The 25,282-nt window shown below is 51.9% G+C and overlaps 1 protein-coding gene across 1 annotated transcript; it reads right to left on the bottom strand.

The window, feature by feature from the left end:
• Positions 1–5,897: 5,897 nt before the first annotated feature.
• Positions 5,898–23,712, bottom strand: TTC12 (tetratricopeptide repeat domain 12). Its single transcript, XM_066334698.1, has 21 exons — positions 23,629–23,712; positions 22,789–22,937; positions 22,477–22,507; positions 20,555–20,632; positions 18,151–18,272; positions 17,220–17,279; positions 16,839–16,910; positions 16,439–16,499; positions 16,132–16,320; positions 15,382–15,448; positions 14,801–14,889; positions 14,088–14,253; positions 13,129–13,221; positions 12,899–12,962; positions 12,415–12,549; positions 11,186–11,287; positions 10,769–10,837; positions 9,980–10,081; positions 9,423–9,522; positions 7,324–7,549; positions 5,898–5,974 (listed from the first exon to the last, which is right to left on the bottom strand). The coding sequence occupies exons 1-21, from the start codon at positions 23,690–23,692 to the stop codon at positions 5,899–5,901; spliced, it is 2,115 nt and encodes a 704-aa protein (XP_066190795.1). The 5' UTR covers positions 23,693–23,712; the 3' UTR covers position 5,898.
• Positions 23,713–25,282: the final 1,570 nt, after the last annotated feature.

The raw sequence follows: 25,282 nt of genomic DNA, 5'->3' as shown, positions 1-25,282 counted from the left end.
ATTTTGGGGCTGGGGCTGGGTGCTGGGGACAGTGGAGGAGCAGCAGTTTTGGGGCCAGGGCTGGCTGCTGGGGTCAGTGGAGAAGAATGAATTTTGGGGCTGGGGCTGGGTGGTGGGGACAGTGGAGAAGAATGAATTTTGGGGCTGGGTGGTGGGGACAGTGGAGGAGAACCAGCTTTGCTTTTTCTCCCTGTGCTCACCTGCAGCATCCCAGGCAAGGCTCCCCGAGGCACAGGAGGGGCAGAAGCTCCTGGCAGAGGCCAGGACCCAGCGCCAGGGGATGTGGGTGAGGGGGTCGGGGTGTGGAGGCTCAGGGGCTGCACCCCAGCAGGGGCAGCAGGAGGCTGAAGCCCGACTGGGACAGAGTCCCAGGGCTGGAGGTCACCGCTCCCAAAGGTGGGCATTCCTGGAGAGAGGACAGGTGTTGCTTCCTTGAGCCCTTCAGTAGCTGGGGAAGGTTTTGGTGTGGAAATCCTCGAGTGGGTTGCTGAGGATGAGCTCAGGGAGGACTGTGGGCTCCCAGGGGAGGGAGATTCCCCAGGTGTCCCTGTCACTGCCCAAGGAGCAGCATCTCCTCCAAGTGCCATTCCCTGGGAGCTCCTGTTGGCCTCTGGGGGATTGTGTTTGGTGCAGCTGAGGGCCCTGTGCAGAGAGAGGGGCTCTTGTCCCTCCCTTGTGCCAGCTTGGAATGGAGAGGGAAGGAATTCCTCAGGAGCTGGAGCTTCCCTCACGAGTGAAGAAGACCTTTCACCGCCTGGTGGGAGGCTGTGAGGAGCAGGCAGCTGGGCTGCGTGTCCAGGGCCGTTTGTCACAGCTGAGGTTGAATTGGTGCCTTTGGTGCCTGTGCTGTCCTGCTGCAGGGACACCAGAGGGGACAACTGACCGGGGCCGGGCTGGGCTGTGCTGGAAGGGGCTGAGCCAAGGTCCCCTGGAGCCGGCTGTGGTGGCATCACAGGGCTTGTAACTCCAGTATCCGAGCTCGGAGTCCTCCTGGGGTGGGCAGCTCTGGGGCCAGGAGTGTTCGTGGCCCCTTTTCCCGTGGGAAGCGTTGCTGTGGGCGGCCAGCCCTGCCCTGCCCTGCCCACTGACCCCTCGGCTCCGGGGGGAGAGGAAGGTGCTGCCAGAGCTCTGCTTGGCACATGGAACCCCAGCCCTGGGGGCACGAGAGGAGTTTTGGGGCTCGGCACCTCCCTGTGCTGGCTGCCAGAGGGGGAAGAGAGAGCTGAGAGCTGGGCAGGGTCCTGCTGTGTCCCTGCACTGGGAAAGGGCTGGGGCAGCCCAGAGCTGGAACCGGGAGCACTTTCTGCTTCTCTTCGCAGTTCCAGGGCTGTGGGGGCCCGTGATCCCTGTGTGGAGCCGCTCCAGAGCTTTCCAGGAGCTGTGTGTCCCTGCTGGGCTCTCCAGGCTGCGGGGTGCAGCAGCTCAGCCCCCGCCAGGCTCCCGGGCACGGCCCCGGGCAGCAGAGCAGCTCTCCGTGCCTGGGACACGGCCTCAGAGGTTGTTCCAGCGGTGGGATCCGCTCCTGGGCTCTGGGAGGGAAGGGTCACTTCAGCCCAGGGGCCCTGGGGCACGGCGCTGCTCCGGGCAGGGCTCAGCTCAGGGCCCCTGCCAGCAGCACTCCTGGAGGCACCTGGGGAACGAGAGCAGCCTCGGGCTCAGCTGGAACCAGCCCTGAACTGCTCCAGCAGCCCCTCAGCACAGCGGGGCTGGGCGGGCACCGGGGCACCAGGGCCACACGGGAGCCCTGGCACGGCCAGTCCCATCCCAGCCCCATCCCATTCCCACTCTCATTCCCAGTCCCACTCTCACCATTCCCATCCCATTCCCAGTCCCAGACCCTGTCCCATTCTCATTCTCAGTCCCAATCCCATTCCCAGTCCCATCTCCATCCCCATTCCCTCTCCCATCCCCACTCTCCTCATCCCCATTCCCATCACCATTCCAACACTCCCCACTCCCATTCCCATTCCCATTCCCATTCCCATTCCCATTCCATTCCATCCCCATCCCCATCCCCATCCCCATCCCCATCCCCATCCCCATCCCCATCCCATCCCCATCCCCATCCCCATCCCATTCCCATTCCTATCCCCATTCCTATTCCCATTCCCATTCCCATCCTCATCCCCATTCCCATTCCCATTCCCATTCCCATTCCCATTCCCATTCCCATCCTCATTCCCATCCCCATTCCCATCCCCATCCCCATTCCCATCCCACCCCTGCTGCCGCCCTCCAGCCCCACGTGCAGGCCCCGAGGCTGGGAGCAGCCAGGGAGGAGCCCTGGATCTCCATCCCTTTCCCAGGGACAGGCCAAGGACAGGCTGGGAGCTCCTCCAGAGGGTTAAAATAAACCCAAAGGAGCTCCCAGCCCTGTCCTTTAGCCCTGCTCCAGCCGCCCAGTGCCAGCAGGAGCTCCCTGCTCCCTGCTCCCTGCTCCCTGCTCCCTGCTCCCTGCTCCCTGCAGAGTTCCCTGGCAGGTTTGTTTGGGCACAGGGCAGAGGGAACTCAGCACCTTCTCAACCCCAAAGCAGCCACTCTGCCACTGAGAGAGGCTGCCCCTCGCTTGGAAAGCTTATTCTTTTCTCCACGCGTTTTACTTTTTTCCTATCTTCACATCAGAAGGTTGGTGTTCCAAACAACACTTCCCAAACCACGGATTGAAACGTGTTTTCCTCCCCCTCCCAAAAAAACCTTTAAGCGTTTTTCCTTAGGAAAGACAAGGATCTATAAGCTGAAGCGTTATGCATTTAAACTGCGGGTTTTGACAGAGGCCAAGCAGAGGTTTAGCAGCTTCACAAAAAGAAGAAAAAAGCAATGATTAGCTGGAAAATTCATTGCCGCTTCCCAAGCTGATCCTTTGAGGAGCAGCCCAGTGGGATCTGTGCCCTCCCAGGGATGCTCCGGGCTCCAGCCAGGGGGAAAGGCGAGGCTGGAGCCCAGAGGAGAGTGAGAGCAGCCCCGGGAGCTGGGCTGGGGCAGCACAAACCCGGCATGAGCCCACGCTGCAGCGATATTGATGTATTTAATAGAAATGACAGGACAGCCCTTCCCAAAGTGCTGACCCTCAGCGCTGCCTGGGAGCCCTGAGGAAACGGGATTTTTAATTTATTCCCCCCTCTTTGGGCACTGAGCAGCACGGCAATGTCCTGCTGAGGGGACAAATGAAATAATTCCCCCCAAACCCCGCACAAACAGGGAGAAGCTGCTCCCTCAGCCCAGAGCTGCCCGAGAACAGGGCAAAAGAGGCAAAAAAAGCCACGATTTTCCAGCCCAGAGCAAAGCCCATCACTCACCTGACAAACCCAACAGCCCGGCTGCCAGCAGGACCAGGATGGGGAATTTTTCCAGCATCTCGTGGAGCAGCTGCTGAACCATCCAAGAAGGGAATATCCCGCCTGGGAGCAGCTCCCAGAGGAGCCGCTGCTGCCTCCCAGCGATGGGCATTTGCTGCTGGCTCCGAAGGGCAGAGATTGGGTTACTTTATAAGAGCTTCGGGCACGCACCAGCCAATAACCTGCCCCAGGGAAAAAAAAAAATCAAAAAAATCCCCAAAAACCCTGCGCCAATTGGAACCCATCGGTTTTTAACAAAAGGACGGAGGGTGGTCAGGAGGATTTTGAGCCCAAAAGGTGGGAAATGTGGCAGTGAGGCTTGTGCAGCCTTGGGGGAAGAGTTAAACACTCCCTGGAGGGTTGGGGGAGCACTTAGAGGGGCTTGGATGACCCCAGAGGAGGGGAACAGAGCCGGGGCAGGGCTGGGAGCGCCTCCTGGCAGGCTCAGGGCTCTGGGGGTGTTTTTGGGGACACCTCCTGGCCCTCTGCAGCCTCCCCAGGAGGACGTGAGGGGACTGCTGGGGTCACACTGGGAATTAGGAGGCAGTCTTTAGTCCAGGAGGTGGTCAGCCCCCTGGAGGGGGGATTTTGTGCAATGCCCTGAGCTCACTTTGGGTTCTGCTCAGCCCTGGAGATCTGCACTGGGTGATGCTTTTTAAGGGAACTATTCAATAATTCCAATTTTTTTTTTTTTTTTTTTTTTTTTTTTTTTTTTTTTTTTTTTTTTTTTTTTTTTTCCAATAAAAACCTCCTCAGGGCTCAGCCCCCATCCCGGGGGACGAATGGGAACCACAGTGAAACACTCACAGAACTCAAACCTTCCCAAAAGCCCAGGGGCTCCTCAGGCACCATCACAGCCACACATTTTTTGATTTTTTTAGCCACCAAACCCCCTCCAAAAGCTGTAAATGTTCCCATGCAGGCAGCAAGCAGCAGCCAGCAGGAACCTCTCAGTGCCAGGCACATAAACACCGAGCCAAAGGTGCAGACAGCACCTCTGAGGGGACAGCAGGGCACATCCTGGGCACACAGAGGACACCCTGGGCACACAGAGGACACCTGAGCACACAGAGGACACCCTGGGCACACAGAGGACACCTGAGCACACAGAGGACACCCTGGGCACACAGAGGACACCTGAGCAGAGGCAGATAAGGGCCCAATGACAGAAGGGACGGCCAAGGGAGGGAACAACAACAACAAAACAATTCTCCAGGCTGCAGGAATCCAGCGGGGAAAGGCTGGGAAACTCAGGCACAGAAAATTCTCCAAGCCTCGTGCAGGGAGACGAGCCCAAACACAGCAGAGATTTCAGGGCTCCTTCCACCTGCGACCTCGGGAAAGGCCCCCAAATGTCGAGCCCATGAGCCAAAATGTGGGTTTGGAGCTTAGGTTGAAGCACATCTTTTAAGGTCTCTTTTAAGGTGTTAGAGTTCAGACACAGCAGTAGGTATAGAGGTAATGGGAAGTTTTCAGGTGCAGTTCTGTAGGATTGTATGTCACTATAGGATTGGATAAAAAAACATTGGGGCAGGGCGTGTGACACAGTTAAATGATTATGAAATATTTCACACACCAGTTAGCCGCTGGTGTGGAATTAAAACACTCTGTGGGGCAGTGGATTGTAGTGTATTAGGAGATTATTGGTGAATAAACCTTTAAAACACTTTGTGACTCGTGGTCCTGTGGCCACTGGCCCCAAACTCCTGGTGTCTGCAGTGAAGATGTTCTCATCTGCCATGGGACTGAAGAACAACAATAAATGAGGTTTGAACTCCTCTCCCAGTGCTCCTGCCTCTGCTCATATCCCACCCCGAGGGGCTGGCAGAGCCCAGCCCTCACCCCCCTGGCACAGCCAAGGGCAGGGGGAAGGAAAATTCCTGGCGCTGTCACAGCACCTGACCCCTCCAGGCGGGAATTGTCACCTGTCTGGGCAGGTGTGACCCCAAACCCCGCCCAGATGATCCCACTGAGAGCCTCCACTGCACCTTGCCCACCCCAAGAGAATCCCCTTCCTCTGCTTTTGCTGCCTGGAAAAAGAGCTGCTGGATAATTTGTCAGCCTCTGCTCTGAGGAGACAAAAGTTCCCCCCAGGTGTCAAAGGGGGCACCTGCAGAGCTCCATTTTATAGTCCAACTGCACAGGCCTGTGCTTATTCTTCACAGAAATGTAATAAATTCGTCTGTTTCCTGCATTCAAACCAAGGAGAGAAAAAAAAAAAAAAAAAAAAAAAAAAAAGCTATGCTGTATTTATGGCCATTTATTAAATTTAAGTCAGTTATTAAAGCAAAGGCAGCCTGATGCAAGGTGGCATTTTAGCAGAGATAATAAATCAACTCCTTCCTCCTGAAATATTATTTCACTGGCTTCTGCCGGGCACCAAAACCACTCAAAAAAAAAAAAAAAAAAAACCAACCAAAAAAACAAACAAAAAACCTGAACAGCTTCGAATTAATTTTATTAAAGCCAAGAAAACTGAACAGCTTCGAATTAACTTTATTAAAGCCAAGAAAAGTGAACAGCCAGAGAGATGAAGGGCATTGGCAGGAGGCTCCTGAGGAGCTCAGCTGCTGGGCAGATGTTTCATGCAGGAGTTGAGGATGGCCAAGCCATTGAGCCTCCTCAGCTGCTGAATGTGCCTGCAGAGACAACGGGGGATTGAAAATCAAATCAAACTTTCAGAGGGGTTTAATGCTGTATTCAAAGAATTCCCCATAAAACAGAGTTTCTGGGTGAGAAGAATAGCAAAGAGTTAATACAGATGGTCTAAACACGGAGTTTCCAGGTTGTTATTGCCCTCAGAAAGGCAAATAAATAATATTCTTATAAATGATATTATTTATCTTATAAATAGTATTCTTATAAATAATATTCTTATGAATAATATTCTTATAAATAATATTCTCACCTTATATTCATTATAATATTGAAGAATAATTAAATAAACTATACATTAAATATATTTAACATATAAACACTACAATTATTTTATATTGTATAAATATTAACCATTACACATTTATATAGAAATATTCTATATTTTATATTGAGAAATGCATTAATTATTTATTATAAAATAATTAAAGATATCATTTTATATGTGATCTATTGAATACAATAAAAGAGGTGGCATTTCAGATTAACAGAACTAAGAACAGAAGGAGTTTCCCTCCTGTCTCTGCTGTTTCAGGCAAATCTCAGGGCTGATGATTTCTCTGCTGCTCCTTTGGGATCTACAAACTCCCAGCATCATTTCTGTTCTGTAAATTTACTCCTGGGAAGGTGTGGGGACAGAAGTGACACCTCAGAGCCCTGCAGCAGGGTTTGGGGACAGGATCACCAGAGGGAATTCAGGTTGGAGGAAGGAATTCGAATTCATGGAGTAATTCTCTAAATTAATCTAATAATTCTAGATTGGATTTACACTGGTCGGTTTTTCAGGGATCATCCCCAAATAACAAAAAAGGAGAAATAAAAAAGGAGATTTTGGTCCTCACTTGACTCACACTGGTCAGTTTTTCAGGGATCATCCCCAAATAACAAAAAAGGAGAAAAAAAAAAGGAGATTTGGGTCCTCACTTGACTCACACTGGTCAGTTTTTCAGGGATTATGACCGAACAACAAAAAAGAGAAATAAAAAAGGAAGTTTGGGATCCTCACTTGACTCACACTAGTTGGTTTGTCAGGGATCATCCCCAAATAACAAAAAAGAGAAATAAATAAGGAAGTTTGTGGGCCTTACTTGACTCACACTGGTTGGTTTTTCAGGAATCATCACCAAATAACAAAAAATAGAAATAAAAAAGGAAGTTTGTGGTCCTCACTTAACTCATACTGGTCGGTTTTTCAGGGTTCATCACCAAATAACAAAAACAGAGAAATAAAAAGGGAGATTTTGGTCCTTACTCAACTCACACTGGCCGGTTTTTCAGGGATCATCCCCGAATAACAAGAAAGGACGAACCAAGCAGGTGCTGGGGGCCGTACCTCGGCTCGGCCAGGCACAGCCTGCCCAGGGCGATGGCAGAGTTGTGCTGCACCGAGGCTCTGGGGCTGTCCCCGGCCGCCCTCCGGAGCAGCAGCAGCACCACGCTGGAGCCCAGCAGGGATGAGGCTGCCCCGGGCAGCTGCAGACACTGGCTCAGGCAGAAAGCTGCATTCCCCACGGTCAGCTCGTCCTCAGCCTCCAGCAGCTTCAGCAGCACCTGGAACCCTGGCAGGAGGGGAATTGGGGCTGTTGGTTGGGGCTGTCTGACACCTCAGTGACGCAGACTCCGACTTCAGAGGGCTGAAAATGACTCCTTGATTTTCGGGATGTGTCTCCCTTTTATACCATTTCACACAGCCCAATGTGATTGGTGACACAGAGACAAACCTCTTCACTGCCATTGGTCAGAGCAGAGGGACATCGAGAAGTCCCTCCTGGGGAAAGGAATGAATAGGAAAACAGGAATGAATAGGAAAATAGGAAAACAGGAATTAATGGCAAAGCAGGAAAAAGGAATGAATAGGAAAAGGAAAGATACAGTTACAAAAACATTTCTCCTGTTTACAGAAAATCCCCTGGGAAAAGCATTTCAGAAAACCAAACCACCTCAGGCACAAAACACCTCAGAGAATCTCGGTTAGACACACCCAGAGCTGCTCCTGCTGCCTGCAGCTGCTGCTTCCCTAAAAAACCTGGCGGAGCAAAAGGATTGGGTTGGATGTCAGGGAGAAGTTTTTCATGGAAAGAGTGATAAAGTACTGGAATGGTCCACAGGTGGTGGAGTCACCAGCCCTGGATGTGTTTAAGGACAGACTGGATGTGGGGCCAGGGTTTAGTTGAGGTGTCAGGGCTGGGCTGGACTCGATGGTCTTGTAGGTCTCCTCCAACCTGGGGATTCTGGGATTGATTCTGGGATTCTGGGATTGATTCTGTGATTGATTCTGTGATTAATTCTGTGATTGATTCTGGGACTGATTCTGTGATTGATTCTGGGATTCTGGGATTGATTCTGGGGTTGATTCTGGGATTGATTCTGGGATTGATTCTGGGATTGATTCTGGGATTGATTCTGGGGTTGATTCTGGGATTGATTCTGGGATTGATTCTGGGGTTGATTCTGGGATTGATTCTGGGATTGATTCTGGGGTTGATTCTGGGATTGATTCTGGGATTGATTCTGGGGTTGATTCTGGGATTGATTCTGGGATTGATTCTGGGGTTGATTCTGGGATTGATTCTGGGGTTGATTCTGGGGTTGATTCTGGGGTTGATTCTGGGATTCTGGGATTTCATGGCAATTCCAGCACCCAGGAGGCTGTCACAGCTCCTCCTGCCCAGATGTCTCCCTCACAAAGAGCTCAATGTGCCACCTTAAATACCCCAAACTAGAAATGCTGCTGTGGAAAGAACAGCTGGGAAAAGGAACATTAAAAAAAAAAAAAAAAAAAAAAAAAAGGTTTCTGTACATCCAGAGCTGCCAGAGCAGCTCAGCTCATCTGGGAGCTGCCTCTAAGGACAGCAGAGTTTTGGCTCTGACACCTGAAAGCAGCAGCAGCACCTCAGCCACAGAACCCTGAACAGTCAGAGGTCACTGAGCACTGGGCAGATAAATCCAGCCACGGCTCTCACCTGGGAGCTCTCCTCTGGCAAACCAAATTAGAGCTGCCCAAATCAGAATTAGTGACTTCTCCCAGGGGAATACTCAGAGTTTTGGCGCAGAGGAGGAGGGTGAAGTGCTGCTGCTGGTCAGTGTCTGCAGGTGACAGTGACAGGAGGCTGGGCTGCACAGAGGGGAGGTGGTGCCCTGAGGGGTTTTTTCACGAGAGGAAATCCTGGGGCTGCAGGGTGAGCTGCAGGCACCAACAGCTTCTGGACAGCTTCAGCCACTCCAGTAAAACCTCAGCATTCTGTGCTGTGGCTCCATTGGCATTGACTGGGGCTGGGCTTTGAAGCAACCCAAGCAGCACACCAGATCAGAAACAGCCCAAAACCACCCTAAACCATCCCTGTGCCTCCAGCTCCAGCTGCTTTTAGTGCCAGGCCAATATCCCCATGGAGGACACCACCAAAACCCCTGGAGAGCAGGGATTCCACTCACTTTTATCCCACCTCAGCAGCTCCTCCTGAGCTCTCCTGCTGCTCTTGGTGCAGATGGAAAGGGTCTTGATGGCGTAGCTGGACGTGAGGTGTCCCCCAGCCTGGGGGGTTAAAGCAGGGGGAAAACAAACACAGCTCAGCCCCACGGTGCCCCACAACAGCCTGGGGGCCAGCCTGAGCCCAAATCCCACATCAAAACCTTCACAGGGCATTTAGGATCACATAAACCTCGCTGGATTCCTGCCAGCCACGAGCACACACAATTCCCTGCATCTCTGCAGCCCAATCCTTTTCCAAACCAACTCCCCTTGACAAGAGCCCAGTGCCACAGAGGTTTTTTTTTTTTTTTCCTAGACTAACTTGAGCTGCACAATCCACACCTGCTGGACACAGATATGCAGCAAAAATTAAAATAAGAATTAAAAAAAACAATTAAAACGAAGCCTGGGAGCTCTGCCACAATGCAGACACATCCTCCAGGGACAGGAGGATAAACACAGGGGAGTTGGATTTGCTCAGGGGGACAATGCAGGCAGAAATAAGGAAAGTTGGGTTTACTTTCAAGAATTTGAGCATTTTCTTCACCACTCCTGCTTGCACCACTTCCTCCACAGCCGAGGGAGACGCTGGCAGGGCACGGCTCAGCACCCCAGTGGCTCTCTGTAAACGAGGGGAAAAGGAGAGAGAAGCAAAACCAAACATTTATTGGTCCAGGCAGCTGAATTATTTTGTTTCTTGCAGAGTGAGACTGAAGTAATTAAAGCACTAAAAGGGGAAATTCACAGGAATTAAGGCACTCTCAGAATCACAGAGTCTAACGAGGAACACCTTTAGGATGTGACTTATTTTTTTTTTTTGGTCTTTTCTGGGGAACTGAGCACAGTGAGAGAGATGAGCACAATTCCCTGGGTGTTCAGCCATTAAAAAATAAAAATACAAATCCCTGGCAGACACCAGCTGGCACTGAGAGGACAGAAACAGCTCAGGGCAGGGCCTCAGAGCCCACATCTCCCCTGCCTGCAGGAGCTGCTCTCCCTGGATCCCACCCCAGCCCCAGGAGCACAGCTGTAATTCCCACTGCAAAGAGAAATAGCTGCTGAACACCCAAACTGCTCTTGCTCCTTTATTTTTGGAATGGTTTCATACTGAAATGGTTTGTAAGAGCTTCTATTGAGCAGATTTCATGGAAACCTCTTGCATCAAGCCATATAAAAATGAATATAAAAGTGGTCTGTTATTTCTTTACTGCTCTTAGGAATGTTTTAGGCTTCAAAGGCTCCTGCCCAAGGCAGAAGTTTGCTCTGAAGAGCTCAGGAGAGACAAACCCAGCTTTGGTTGGTGACTTACTGTGACAATCTTTCCATCCTGATGGTTGAGCAGGGCCAGGCACCTGCCACTGATGGGAACAGCAAAGTCCTGGGAAACACAGGGAAAACTCAGGGAAAACTCAGGGGAAAATCAGGGAAAACTCAGGGAAAACTCAGGGGAAAATTACCAAAAACTTAGGGGAACTCAGGGGAAAATCAGGATCTCAGAACACGGCACAACTGGAGAGTGATTCCAAACAAAACATTTGTACCACCATGGAAAGAGAATTTATGCACTTTACACTGGTTTTTTTCCTCCTAACTGTTCATATATTGAAGGTGGTGGCAGAGGAGAAAGTCCTGTCATTGTTGTCACTTTTCAGCCCACTTAAATTGCCAACTACCCTTAAAAATAACAACACCATCACATTTTTGAGACCCCCAGATGTTGCCTTACCTGGATGGTGCTGTTGGATTCAAGCAGCATGTTCATCATCAGCCCCAGCACTGCAAACACACACTGCTGGTACCCAGGGCTGCTGCCATCGGAGCTGCCAGCCTGTGGGAGGGCAGGAAAATCAGCCCCAGGGGCAGGAAAATCAGCCCCAGGGGCAGGAAAATCAGCCCCAGGGCAGGAAAATCATCTCCAGGGGCAGGAAAATCAGCCCCAGAGCCAGGAAAATCAGCTCCAGGGGCAGGAAAATCAGCTCCAGGGGCAGGAAAATCAGCCCCAGGGCCAGGACAGACCCCTCCTGGGCAGCTCCAGGCCAGGAAAATCAGCCCCAGGGGCAGGAAAATCAGCTCCAGGGCAGGAAAATCAGCCCCAGGGGCAGGAAAATCAGCTCCAGGCCAGGAAAATCAGCCCCAGGGGCAGGAAAATCAGCCCCAGGGCAGGAAAATCAGCCCCAGGGGCAGGAAAAGCCCTGGGGGAAGCAGAGATGAGCACACCTTTGTGACACAGATCCAGGTCTTTGGTACCAAAGCTGCACACCCGGAACTGGGGCTGTTTGAGATGTCACAAAATTCCCCTCCCAGCCCCTGAAGCCGCAGTCCCTGTGCTCAGAGCACAGCCTCACCTGCACGGGGACACCTTTAAAGGACACTGCTGAGGGTGGCTTTGGGGACACCAAAACCCCAAAGCCCCAAATGGAGGGAAAGGGCTCAGGGCTGGGAGGGCAGAGGGCTGGGAATACTGAATGTTATATACTGGGAATAGTGAATATTATATATTGGGAATATTGAATATTATTACTGGGAATACTGAATATTACAGACTGGAAATACTGAATATTATATAGTGGGAATACTGAATATTATATTCTGGGATTACTGAGTGTCATATACTGGGATTTTTGAATATTATATACTGGGAATAATGAGTATTACACACTGGGAACACTGAATAGCACACACTGGGAATACTTAATTATACTGGGAGTACTGACTATTACACACTGGGAATAGTGAATATTTTAGACTGGGATTATTGAATATTATATACTGGGAATATTGAATATTTCATACTGGAAACACCGAATATTACGTATTGGGAATACCAAATTATATTTGGAACACTGACTATTACACACTGGGAACACTGAATATGATACTGAATATTAAACCAGGGTCGTGCAGGACAAAACCTTGGAGAAAAAGACCATTTTCCTGCCCAAATGCCTCTCTTACCAGCAGCTGCAGGCAGGCCTGCCAGCACCCCCTGCTCTGGGCCAGCTGTGCCCTCAGGACAACATCTGCACAGAGGCTGCCCAGCACGGCCACCCCTCGGGCCAGGGCAGCCTGGTTCACCTGCCTGGCACACTCCTGCAAACACAGAAAGGAACATGGACCCCAGGGAGCTGAGAGGCATTGTAAAAACTTTTATTCTGTTTTCAGTTTCATGTGAAAGGTGAGACAATACGGATGTCACAGTTCACAGGGGATTGAAGTCACAGCAAGAAGAGCAAAACTCAAAGCTGAAGGTGAAATAACCAGTGGAAACCCACAACCAAGGCCAGAGTTTATACTGGATATTAAACTGGGGATGTGCAGGACAAAATAATGGAGAAATAGAACATTTTCCTGACAAAAGCCAATCTCTTACACCCAGAGGGCAGACTCAGGACATGTCACACAAAAATAAAGTGGAAATACAAAACCAGATCTTCCCTACCAGCAACTGGGTGAACAAGGGTAAAACCTCTGTGGAAAGCAGGGCCCTACACTGGGCTTGGAACCTGTGGGGGGATAAAAAACCAAAGTTTTACTCTAAAAAACCACAGCTAAAGGCAAGACAAGAGCATTAGAAACCTCAGGAAGCTCAGAGCAAAGCCAACAGCCTGTGCCTGGCTCATTTCAGACACAAGCACAACTTTATAGAAATGAATGAAGGATTTAAATTACCTTTCCTCCCCAGCTAAGTCAGACAAGATGTTCATGGCAGCATCAGCCCTTGCATCAGTGCTCTTGACAAATGCCAGCAAAAGCTGCAGCCATCTGGTGTTAAAATAGTAAAAAAGATCAACCAATATTTTTGTGTCAGCTTTGGTTTAATCATTAAAGATCAAAATTCTGTTTTTGTTGTTGTTGTTGGCATTTCAAGCCACAGTTAAATCTGCCTTTTTAAAGCACCCTCTGAGATGTGGCTCATTCCTTTAACCTCTCCTCCCCAGGAAAAATGAACAAATTCTCCATTTTCCCTCCAAACCAGCAAATGGACATTTCTCAGGGTCACTCTGGGAGGAAGCAGCAGGACAATGGGACCAATGGTGCACTGAGCCAGGGCAACACTAAATAACCCTAAACCCCAGTTTTTCAGTGAGGACAGACTCCCAGCTGGGATCCAGGAGAATCTTTAGAGGCACCAGGGCGAGTTTTGCCTCAGGGCTAAACAAGGTTTAAAGGAGGGGACTCAAAATTACAGGAATAAATTTGTGTTTATTTGTTTCAGACGCCAAAACTTCCTCCGGTTGTACCCCACACACCCAAGTGGTGCTTTTCCCAGGCCAGGGGTGTCCCCAAGGGGCAGAACTCAGTGTCACCGTGTCCCCTAGGGAACTTTTCCCAGGCCAGGGGTGTCCCCATGGGACAGAACTCAGTGTCACCGTGTCCCCTAGGGGACTTTTCCCAGGCCAGGGGTGTCCTCAAGGGGCAGAACTCAGTGTCACTGTGTCCCCTAGGGGACTTTTCCCAGGCCAGGGGTGTCCCCAAGGGGCAGAACTCAGTGTCACTGTGTCCCCTAAGTGGGTTCCCCTGGAGCTGGGGCATTTCTGAGCACTGAGCTCAGCCCTGCAGGAGATTTTCTCTCAGCCCTGCAGGAGATGGTTTTCTCTCAGCCCTGCAGGTTTTCCTGCTGTCCTCACCTGCTGAGGTCCTGCCTGAGCAGCAGCCTGCGGCCACTCTGGTTCTCTGAGCAGAGGGAGATGAGGGCCAGGGTGTCCCTCTGGATCTGGGGGCTGCCAGAGGAGAGCAGCTCTGCCAGCTGGGCACCCACCTCGGGCTGGGCCAGGAGCAGACGCTGATTTTCCTCTGCAAAAAGAGGGAAAACCTCAGAGAAATGCCACTCATCTTATTTATTATCTTTTTTTTCCAGTGTGAATGTTTTATTTGGCATCAGCTGAACCCCACAAGTCAACACAGACACGGATGTTGTGCATTGTCACTTCACCCACTGCTCACCCACGGCGGCATTCCCTAAAAACAGAGACAGGTACCTGCCCAAGATTGGTAATTCTAAAATAACTCAGCCTCCTCTTCTATAAAACTCTGCTTTTCGCAGGTAAAACTGCTTAAAACAGAGAAATTTGTGTGAGTGGTATGATCTTCAGAGCAGCAGAAATCCCAGGGGATTTCCTTCCCACCCCTTGGGTGGATTTGAAATGCTCAGAGAGCGGAAGTTCCATCCTGCCAAAATTATCATCCCCTGCTGTGACCTGCAAACCTCGGGCTACAACCAGCTCTGGGTGGATGCAGTGCTGTGGCAGAGGGGTGGCTGTGCCCTGCCCCATTCCCAGCCCCAGAAACACCCCAAATTTCCCCACATGAGCAGGGAGGAGTGTGAATTCCAGGCGTTTACCATTGCCAGCACAGGCAGCTCGCCACAGGAGGAGAAGGGAAACGCAGAGCTCCACCTCAGCGGGGCTTTTGCTCCCTGCACAGAAAGCCCTGAGGGAGAGAAATCACCTCGTGAGCACAGCAAAGGATGGATCAAACCAGCGGGGAAACATCCAGGGAATGAAAACCTGCACAGCTCCATCCCTCAGGTGTGTTTGCAGCCACCACCCAAAACCTGGATGAGCCCCAGCAAGTGTCAGTGCTGCAGCACTGAACACCCAAATACCTCCCTACAGCCCCGGGGGCTGCAGCCAGAGCCTTCAGATGTGCCTTTATCCTGGGGATTTTTCTGCTCTCAGCACCAGGGATAGGATAACTGCCCCCGGAGAGCAGACACAAACAGCCATCAGTGACCTCTCCTCCCTGCATCTAAGGGAGCACTGTCTGTGTCACAGTCAGCTACAAGCCCCTCCATTCACACACCACAATCCGGCCTTGCATCCTCCTCCCATCGGTTCACCCGCGTTTCAAGAGGTGATTCTGTTTCTTGAGAACAATATCCCCCTTTGCCCGGGCCGGAATCCCCCTCTGCTGAGCTCTCACCCTCTGACAGCCTCGTTCCTCAGGATACTGAAGCCATTGTTTGTCCTGAAGAACGTTTGCCCGGTGCCTGGAAGAGGCAGACACAAAGAGCTCAGGTGTGTGGCAGGCTCCTGCTCTTCCTGCGCCGTGCTAAAAGAAAAGGTCACTGCAGCAGCAGCAGCTCTGGGGGAAAACATCATTGAAAATGGGGGGAAAACTCCAGGATGAATGAATCTGGAGTGGTTTGAAAGCTGAAAATTGCTCTAATCCGTGCCTGGTGGTGTTGGCTTCAAGGGAAAGACTGTGTAGGAAGGCTGAAACACAAAATTGGCTTTGTACCTCAATGGGCTTTAACAGAAAACTGCAAACATTTGCAAACAAAGGAGACCCAAATCCCTGAGAGCTCTCAGCAGTTCAGCTACAGCAAGAGCCTGATTCTATAAAAATGCTTTAACAGAAAACTAGAAATATTTATAAACAGAGGAGACACAAATCTGTAAGGACTCTCAGCAGTTCAGCTACAGCAAGAGCCTGATTCTATAAAATGTTTTAACAGAAAACTAGAAATATTTATAAACGAATGAGACCCAAATCCCTGAGAGCTCTCAGCAGCTCAGTTACAGCATCAGCCTGATTTTAAAAAATGCTTTAACAGAAAACTACAAATATTTATAAACGAATGAGACCCAAATCTGTAAGAACTCTCAGCAGCTCAGTTACAGCATCAGCCTGATTGTATAAAATGCTTTAGGTTCTGCAGCAAACACTCACAGTCGTTCAGCAGCTCTGCCAGCAGCCTGATGGCCCCGGTGTAGTAGAGGATGTCCTGCCCAGGGCTGCTGACCCTCTGCAGCAATTCCTGGATGGATAAAGCAGTGACATTCCCAGCCTGGAGCTCCCTCTCTGCTCTCTCCTCATCTCTCACCCTCTTCTCCTCCAGCCTGGCCTGGCTCACACACTCTGGGAGAGCACAAGGGAAAAAAATCACAAGGAAAAATCACAAGGAAATCAAGAGTGGCAGGGGAATTCTGTCCTGTCTTCGCCAGGAAAAGCAGTGGGAAAATATTTGATTTCTTACCTTTGACCAGGTTTTCCTTCTGGGGATCAATCTGCAGCATCTTCTCATAGCACTGCCTGGCCTTGAGGGGAGGAGAAAAGGGCTCTCACTTTCAGCTAGGAACTGGGAAATTAAATCAATCCCAACCAGATCCCAAAAGCTTTTGGGGCCACGGTCCTTCAGAAATGTGAAAAGCAAAATTGATGGAGAGGCAGATGTCAAAACTGCCCAAAAAGTCAAATATTCTTGGTTCCTGCTGTTGCAAATTAAAAGGAAAATTTCCAGTGAAACCCAAGGAGCAAAAAAAATCAGAGTTCCAGTGAGAAAACAGAAACTGAGGCACGGCAGGAAAATTTCTCCCTCTCACCCACCAAAAGAGAAAAAAACCTGATCCCATGGCCCCAGAGTTCATCCAGCTCACCTCAGGGAAGTGCTGCAGGGCCAGGTGAGCTCTCCCCAGCAGGAAATAAGCTTTGAGGCAGTTCTTATTGCACTGAGTTAAAAAATAAATCATTTTTAGTTAGGTGTTTAGAAAACTTCGGCCGTTCAGAAACTTTTCCAGCTTTCTGATTAACAACAGACTTGACAAAGCAAAGATTAAGGTATTTATACAATTTATTAGAGGTGTCTAAAGTTTTTATGCTGAATTATTGCCCCCAAGAAACACGGGCTTGAGGTGAGGGTGGAGAGCAGCGTTTCCACAAGGTGATTATTTTCCTTTCCATTTGAGTAAAAAAATGGGGATTTATATAAATAATGCTAATTTTAGAGGTTTTTTTTCACTTGACAATCCTGGAATTACCTTTAATGCCCACTCACAGTCACTGATGGCTTTCTCATACTCATGGAGCTTCAGGTAGGCCTGAAATAAACCCCCAAAAAAGTCCAGGAGGATCAGAATCCTCCAAACAAATTCTGCTCGTCGTTGTACAAACACTGACTAATTAAAAGGAATAAAATTAGGCTGCTGATTGGCCTGGCCGATTGATTTTTCGGGTAATTTCCATTCTTGTCTGCCTTCTCCCTGGATTTTCTAATTTAGAATCAATTTAATAGAATTACACACACACACACAGAGCACACAAGGCAAACAGAGAATGCAAAGCAAATATTTCACTCTGTGGTTAGAGAAGTGATTCCTAAAAGAGCATTTATAATAATAATAATAAAATTTATTTTTTTTAAATAAAAAATAAATTTTTAATTTTTTAAAATGTAAATATTTACATAATAAAATTTAAATTTTTAAATTGATAAAGTATTTAAATCACACACACAGAGCCTACAAGGCAAACAGAGAATGCAAAGGAAATATCTCACTGTAATAGAAGTGATTCCTGAAAGAGCATTAATAATAACAACAACAACAACAATAATAATAATAATAATAAATATTAAAATAATTTTTAAATTTTTATATTTTAAATATTTAATATTTAAATAATAAAATTTAAATTTTTACATTAATAAAGTGTTTAAATCACACACACAGCATACAGGGCAAACAGAGAATGCAAAGCAAATATCTCACTCTACAGTTACAGAAGGGATTCCTGAAAGAGCATTAATAATAAAAAATCAGAGTATTTAAATAAAACTGGGAATGGGAATGATTTTTCCCATGTGTCCTGGAGGAGCAGGGGCTCACCACGCCCAAGGGAAGAATGTTTTGGGGTTTTATCCTGGCACAGAGACACAAAAGCAGCCAGAGTGGCTCCTGCCCTGGCACTGACCTGTGCCCTGTTTGTGTAGAGCTCCTGCTTGTCCCGGAGCTGCAGCAGCCCCTCCGAGTACCTCTGGACGGCCAGGGCAAAGCGCCCTGCCCTGAAAGCCTCGTTCCCCTGCTCCTTCAGGGCTGCAGAGCGGCACAGACTGAGAGCAGCCATTCCCTGAACCCCCAAACGGGGCTGGGGAAACCGAGCCCAGCAGGCTCCAGCCCCGCCGGGATCCCCGGGTTCCACTGCAGTCCTTCCTCTTCAGAGGGAAACTGAGCCAGTGCAACCCCTCCCTTCATCCCAAACTGCCTCCTCCATCCCAAACTGCCTCCTCCATCCCAAACTGCCTCCTCCATCCCAAACCCCCTCCCTTCATCCCAAACTGCCTCCTCCATCCCAAACTGCCTCCTTCCCTTCATCCCAAACCCCCTCCCTTCATCCCAAACTGCCTCCCTTCATCCCAAACTGCCTCCTCCATCCCAAACTGCCTCCTCCATCCCAAACTGCCTCCCTTCATCCCAAACTGCCTCCCTTCATCCCAAACTGCCTCCTCCATCCCAAACTGCCTCCTTCCCTTCATCCCAAACCCCCTCCCTCCATCCCAAACTGCCTCCTCCATCCCAAACTGCCTCCTTCCCTTCATCCCAAACTGCCTCCTCCATCCCAAACTGCCTCCTCCATCCCAAACTGCCTCCCTTCATCCCAAACTGCCTCCCTTCATCCCAAACTGCCTCCTCCATCCCAAACTGCCTCCTTCTCTTCATCCCAAACCCCCTCCCTCCATCCCAAACTGCCTCCTCCATCCCAAACTGCCTCCTTCCCTTCATCCCAAACCCCCTCCCTCCATCCCAAACTGCCTCCTCCATCCCAAACTGCCTCCCTTCATCCCAAACTGCCTCCCTTCATCCCAAACTGCCTCCTCCATCCCAAACTGCCTCCTCCATCCCAAACTGCCTCCTTCTCTTCATCCCAAACCCCCTCCCTCCATCCCAAACTGCCTCCTCCATCCCAAACTGCCTCCTTCTCTTCATCCCAAACCCCCTCCCTTCATCCCAAACTGCCTCCTCCATCCCAAACTGCCTCCTCCATCCCAAACTCCCTCCTCCATCCCAAACTGCCTGCTTCCCTCCATCCCAAACTGCCTCCTCCATCCCAAACTGCTTCCTCCATCCCAAACTGCCTCCCTTCATCCCAAACTGCCTCCTCCATCCCAAACTGCCTCCTCCATCCCAAACTGCCTCCCTTCATCCCAAACTGCCTCCCTTCATCCCAAACTGCCTCCTCCATCCCAAACTGCCTCCTCCATCCCAAACTGCCTCCCTTCATCCCAAACTGCCTCCCTTCATCCCAAACTGCCTCCTCCATCCCAAACTGCCTCCTTCCCTCCATCCCAAACTGCCTCCTCCATCCCAAACTGCCTCCTTCCCTTCATCCCAAACTCCCTCTGTCCATTCCAAACCCCCTCCCTTCATCCCAAACTGCCTCCTCCATCCCAAACTGCCTCCTCCATCCCAAACTGCCTCCTTCCCTTCATCCCAAACTCCCTCTGTCCATTCCAAACCCCCTCCCTTCATCCCAAACTGCCTCCTCCATCCCAAACTGCCTCCTTCTCTTCATCCCAAACCCCCTCCCTTCATCCCAAACCCCCTCCCTCCATCCCAAACCCCCTCTCTCCATCCCAAACTCCCTCTCTCCATCCCAAACCCCCCCTGTCCATCCCAAACTCCCTCTGCCCACCCCAAACTCCCTTTGCCCACCCCAAACTCCCTCCTCCATCCCAAACTCCCCCTGTCCATCCCAAACTCCCTCTGCCCATCCCAAACCCCCTCTGCCCATCCCAAACTCCCCCTGTCCATCCCAAACTCCCTCCTCCACCCCAAACTCCCTTTGCCCACCCCAAACTCCCTCTGCCCATCCCAAACTCCCTCTGCCCATCCCAAACTCCCTCTGTCCATCCCAAACTCCCTCTGTCCATCCCAAACTCCCTCTGCCCACCCCAAACCCCCTCTGCCCATCCCAAACTCCCTCTGCCCATCCCAAACTCCCTCTGTCCACCCCAAACTCCCTCTGTCCACCCCAAACTCCCTCTGTCCATCCCAAACCCCCTCCCTCCACCCCAAACTCCCTCTGCCCACCCCAAACTCCCTTTGCCCACCCCATCCCTCCCTCCCCCAGCCCGGCAGCCCCATGAGGAGACCCTGGAGCCCCCGGGATGGAGCAGCTCTGAGGATCCCCTGTCCCGGGGCTGGGGACACACACACAGCCCCAGGCCGAGCCCCCAGCCCCTGATGGGGCATTTGGGAGCCACCAGCCCCAGCAGCTCCCTGCACCAGCCCCAGCAGCTCCCTGCACCAGCCCCAGCAGCTCCCTGCACCAGCCCCAGCAGCTCCCTGCACCAGCCCCAGCAGCTCCCTGCAGTCACCATTTGCCAGCTGCTCCTTCCTCCTCCTCCTCTGGGCTCGCTCTTTGGCGTCCTTTTCCAAAGCTGCCAGGAAACCGTCTTCAGCCAGGAGAGTTGGTGGTGTTTTAGGGGGGGAAAAAAAGAGCAAACTTTATTAAAATAGAGAAAAAAAAAACCCACCATAATTCCTGGGGTATATTATTAAAATAGAGAAAAAAAACCCCTCAATAATTCCTGGGGTATATTATTAAAATAGAGTAAAAACCCCAATAATTCCTAAGGTATATCATAAAATGGAGGAAAACCCCCCAATAATTCCTAGTATATATTAATAAAATAGAGGAAAAAACCCCAGTAATTCCTAGGGTATATTATTAAAACAGAAGGAAAAAACACCCCCAATAATTCCTAGGGTATATTATTAAATTAGAGAAAAAAAACCCCCAGTAATTCCTGGGGCATATTATTAAAATAGAGGAAAAAAAAACCCAATAATTCCCAGGGTACTGCTGAGTGATTTCTTGATAAAAGCAGATCCCGAGGGCAGGTTTCAGCAGTGAAAGTGGAAGGTGGCCAACAAGGTGTCACAGACAGAGGTGATGCCACCCCTGAGGACGGGCACACCTGCCTGCCTGCAGCTCCTCTCCAGGGACAAACCTTTCTTCCCTCTCAGGAAAAAACCCTGAGAGTTTTGGGGTTGTTTTTTTGGGTTTTTTTTGTTTTTTTTGGGTTTTTTTTGTTTGGGTTTGTTTTTGTTGTTGTTGTTGTTTGTTTGGGGTTTTGGGGGGTTTTTTTTGGTTGGTTTTTTTGGAGGTGTGCTTTTTGTTTTGTTTTGTTTTTTGTTTTTTGTTTGGGTTTTTTTTGGGGGGGGGGATTTTGTTTTGTTTTGTTTTGTTTTGTTTTTTTGTTTTTTTTTTTTTCCTTTGAAATTCACAATACAAAATGTTCAGATGAGGAGCCAGAACAGAACAATGCTCCCACCTGTATAAAACACAGCCAAGCTGCGAAAACCCTGAGTGTGCCCCTAGAGCCGACTGAATTCTGGTTAAAGCCACCAGCAGAAGTCAGCCTGGAGTGGGATCAGGTCCTGCAGGGACCCAGGTGGGTTTGGGGCTGTGACACTGTGAGAGGGGTGACACAGGGACCCCAGCCCGGGTTTGGGGCTGTGACACACCCAGAGAGGTGACACAGGGACCCCAGTGGGTTTGGGGCTGTGACACACACCCAGAGGGGTGACACAGGGACCCCAGCCCGGGTTTGGGGCTGTGACACACCCAGAGGGGTGACACAGGGACCCCAGTGGGTTTGGGACTGTGACACACACACACAGAGGTGACACAGGGACCCCAGCGGGTTTGGGGCTGTGACACACACACAGAGGGGTGACACAGGGACCCCAGTGGGTTTGGGGCTGTGACACACCCAGAGGTGACACAGGGACCCCAGCGGGTTTGGGGCTGTGACACACCCAGAGGGGTGACACAGGGACCCCAGCCCGGGTTTGGGGCTGTGACACTGTGAGAGGGGTGACACAGGGACCCCAGCCCGGGTTTGGGGCTGTGACACTGTGAGATGGGTGACACAGGGACCCCAGCCCGGGTTTGGGGCTGTGACACACACCCAGAGGTGACACAGGGACCCCAGCCCGGGTTTGGGGCTGTGACACTGTGAGAGGGGTGACACAGGGACCCCAGCGGGTTTGGGGCTGTGACACACACACAGAGGTGACACAGGGACCCCAGCCCGGGTTTGGGGCTGTGACACTGTGAGAGGGGTGACACAGGGACCCCAGCCCGGGTTTGGGGCTGTGACACTGTGAGATGGGTGACACAGGGACCCCAGCCCGGGTTTGGGGCTGTGACACACACCCAGAGGTGACACAGGGACCCCAGCCCGGGTTTGGGGCTGTGACACACACACAGAGGTGACAGGCACTGTCCTACCTGTATCCACGGCCCCGGGCCTCGCCGTGCCCTGCAAGAACACAAACACAGCACAGAAACTGTGGGGAGAAGCCACAGCAGCACAGAAAACTTGGCTGGGAGGTACAAAGGGAATATCTGGGAGAGTCTGAAATGTCCGCAGTGACACACAGACGGAGCGTGGAGCTGGACATTTAAACAGAGGACGGTGAGGGTTTGATAAACGCCGATAAATTCCTGGGAAAGTTCCCTTTGTGTCTTTAAAGAGGCACAAAGAGCTGAATTTGATTTGTTTTGATTCCCAGCTTTGACTCCAGAGGGACAAACCCTTACAGAAGTGTTGATGAGTGTCCTGTTCGCCGTGGTCCTGCTCTCCTCCTCCTCCCCGCCGCCTCCCTGCTCTCGGAGCCTTTTCTCAGTCTCAGCAATGGCTTTTTCCTGCACGGCCCAGTCCGGGGAGCTCAGGCCCTGCAGCAAATTGGCTAAAAAGTCACAGAAAAAACCCAAATAAAATCATACAACCACAGGAGTTCAGGTGGCACCGGCTTTGAAGTGAATAAGGGTGAATGAGAATAAGTGAATAGGACATCACTGCCCAGGATGGCTTTGACCACAAAGTCACAGAATCCCGGGGTGGTTTGGGTTGGAAAAGACCTTAAGGAACAGAAACTTCCCCAGGGTCAATTCCGCTGTGAATAAACAGGAACTTTTCCCAGGATCGATTTCCCTGGAATTTCAGGAGCCCCTCGCCTTCCTTGCCCCCGGGTCTCCCTTTCCTTTGGCTGTCCCCCCTGTCCTCCCCTGTCCCCTCCTGTCCCCCCCGTCCCCTCCTGTCCCCCCTGTCCCCCCCGTCCCCTCCTCTCCCCCCTGTCCCCTCCTGTCCCCTCCTGTCCCTCCTGTCCCCTCCTGTCCCCTCCTGTCCCTCCTGTCCCCTCCTGTCCCTCCTGTCCCCCCTGTCCCCCCCGTCCCCTCCTCTCCCCCCTGTACCCCCTGTCCCCCCTGTCCCCTCCTGTCCCCTCCTGTCCCCCCTGTCCCCTCCTGTCCCCTCCTGTCCCCTCCTGTCCCCGCTGTCCCTCCTGTCCCCTCCTGTCCCCCCTGTCCCCCCTGTCCCCTCCTGTCCCCTCCTGTCCCCTCCTGTCCCCGCTGTCCCCCCCTGTCCCCTCCGGCACTCACTGACATCGTCCACGCGGCGCAGGAAGCGCTGGAAATCCGCCTCCGTGTCCTCGTCCCGCAGCATGACCGGGGACACCGGGGACACCGGGGACACCAGGGACACCAGGGGACACCAGGGACACCAGGGGACACCAGGGACAGCAGGGGACAGCAGGGGACACCAGGGGACACCAGGGACACCAGGGGACAGCAGGGGACACCGGGGCCAGCGGTACCCCCGGGCCCGGCCTCGAACCCGCGCCGCCGTTGCCGGGGGAACGCGTCTGAGGCGGCCACGGGTGGGCGTGGCGATGCCGCGGGTGGGCGTGGCGATGCCGCAGGGGGCGGGGCTATGCAGATTAGACGGGGGTGTGGTGCATGTGAATGAGATGGGCGGGGTTATGCAAACGAGCCGTGGATTTGGCGGGAAAGCGGCAGGTCCGGCCGCGGGCTCCCGGCGCGGGTCCGCGGGATTATCCCGGGTTTATCCCGGGTTTATCCCGGGTGGGAAAGAGCCCCGAGGCGGCCCCGGGAGCCGGCCGCACCTTGTCCCCTGCCAGCGCTCGGATTGCCACGGCCGGGCCGGCGGGACACCTCCAGGGCGGGCAGCCCCTTCCCGTGCCCAAACCTTCCCACGGAGAAACTCCTGGTATCAGCTTGCGTGGCTTTTGTGCCAAATTCGGATTGCTTTTGGTTTAGGATCTCCCTGAGAGGCTGCGGCTTTGCGGAGCTCTGCCAGGCGATGGAAGCTGTCGGCCACCGCAGGGAGCCAGAGCATCGCGGAGCGGAGCTGACACCCGGGGGTTGTCACTGCTGGCACATCCCATCCCGGGGATTGTCACTCCCGACACATCCCATCCCGGGGATTGGCACTCCGGCACATCCCATCCCGGGGATTGGCACTCCGGCACATCCCAGCCCGGGGATTGTCACTCCCGGCACATCCCAGCCCGGGGATTGTCACTCCCGGCACATCCCAGCCCGGGGATTGTCACTCCCGGCACATCCCAGCCCGGGGATTGGCACTGCCGGCACATCCCAGCCCGGGGATTGTCATTCCCGACACATCCCAGCCCGGGAACGGCGCCTTCCGCACCGAGGGAAGCCGGCAGCGCAGGGACGGGTCACCCTGCCAGTGACAGACCCCTCTGGGAAGCGACAGCCCGGCCACATCCATCCGCCTCCGCTTCCACATCCCGCCTCGTGCGCTGGAGATGATCTCCTGGGTGCCGGGGATGTGCCGAGCTCCGCAGGCAGCCAGAATTCCCCATCCCTTCCACCCCCTGGGCTGTAGGAACAACCAGGATTCTCCCTTTTCCCCGCTCATGCAGCAAACCCCAACAATTCCCTTCCCTCCCGGCAGCTCTGCGCTCACCACTCTCCATCCCAAATGGGGTTTATTTTCCCTCTGATGAAGCTGTTCCCAGCTCAGTGTCCAGTTAAAACCACCCACCAGGCCACAGCTGGGCCAGTGGGGGTTTGTTATCCCACAAAACCTGGGGAATAAAGGCACAAAGGCAAATGTGCAGAGCACAGAGCCACCTTTCGTCTCTGAATACTTTAAACGATGCTCATGCACGGCATTCAAATGCTGCTATCTGCTAATAGCCGGATAATGATAATTTCTAGAAGGGAATGAGAGAAAGAGGCAGCCCAAAAATCTCCCTCCACCTCC

Source organism: Sylvia atricapilla, chromosome 23 (genome assembly GCF_009819655.1).
Source record: "Sylvia atricapilla isolate bSylAtr1 chromosome 23, bSylAtr1.pri, whole genome shotgun sequence".
Lineage (NCBI taxonomy): Eukaryota > Metazoa > Chordata > Aves > Passeriformes > Sylviidae > Sylvia > Sylvia atricapilla.
This window is presented reverse-complemented; position numbering and strand designations above follow the sequence as displayed.

Bases quoted from the DNA above. Each gene is read 5' to 3' on its own strand.
- TTC12 (XM_066334698.1), bottom strand. From the start codon at position 23,692: ATGCTGCGGGACGAGGACACGGAGGCGGATTTCCAGCGCTTCCTGCGC. The intron at 14,254-14,800 runs GTAAACGCCTGG...CTCTTTTTGCAG, and splicing joins AGCTGCCTGTGCTGGCAATG to AGGAAAATCAGCGTCTGCTC. The intron at 12,963-13,128 runs GTAATTTAAATC...ATCCCCCCACAG, and splicing joins GACTTAGCTGGGGAGGAAAG to GTTCCAAGCCCAGTGTAGGG.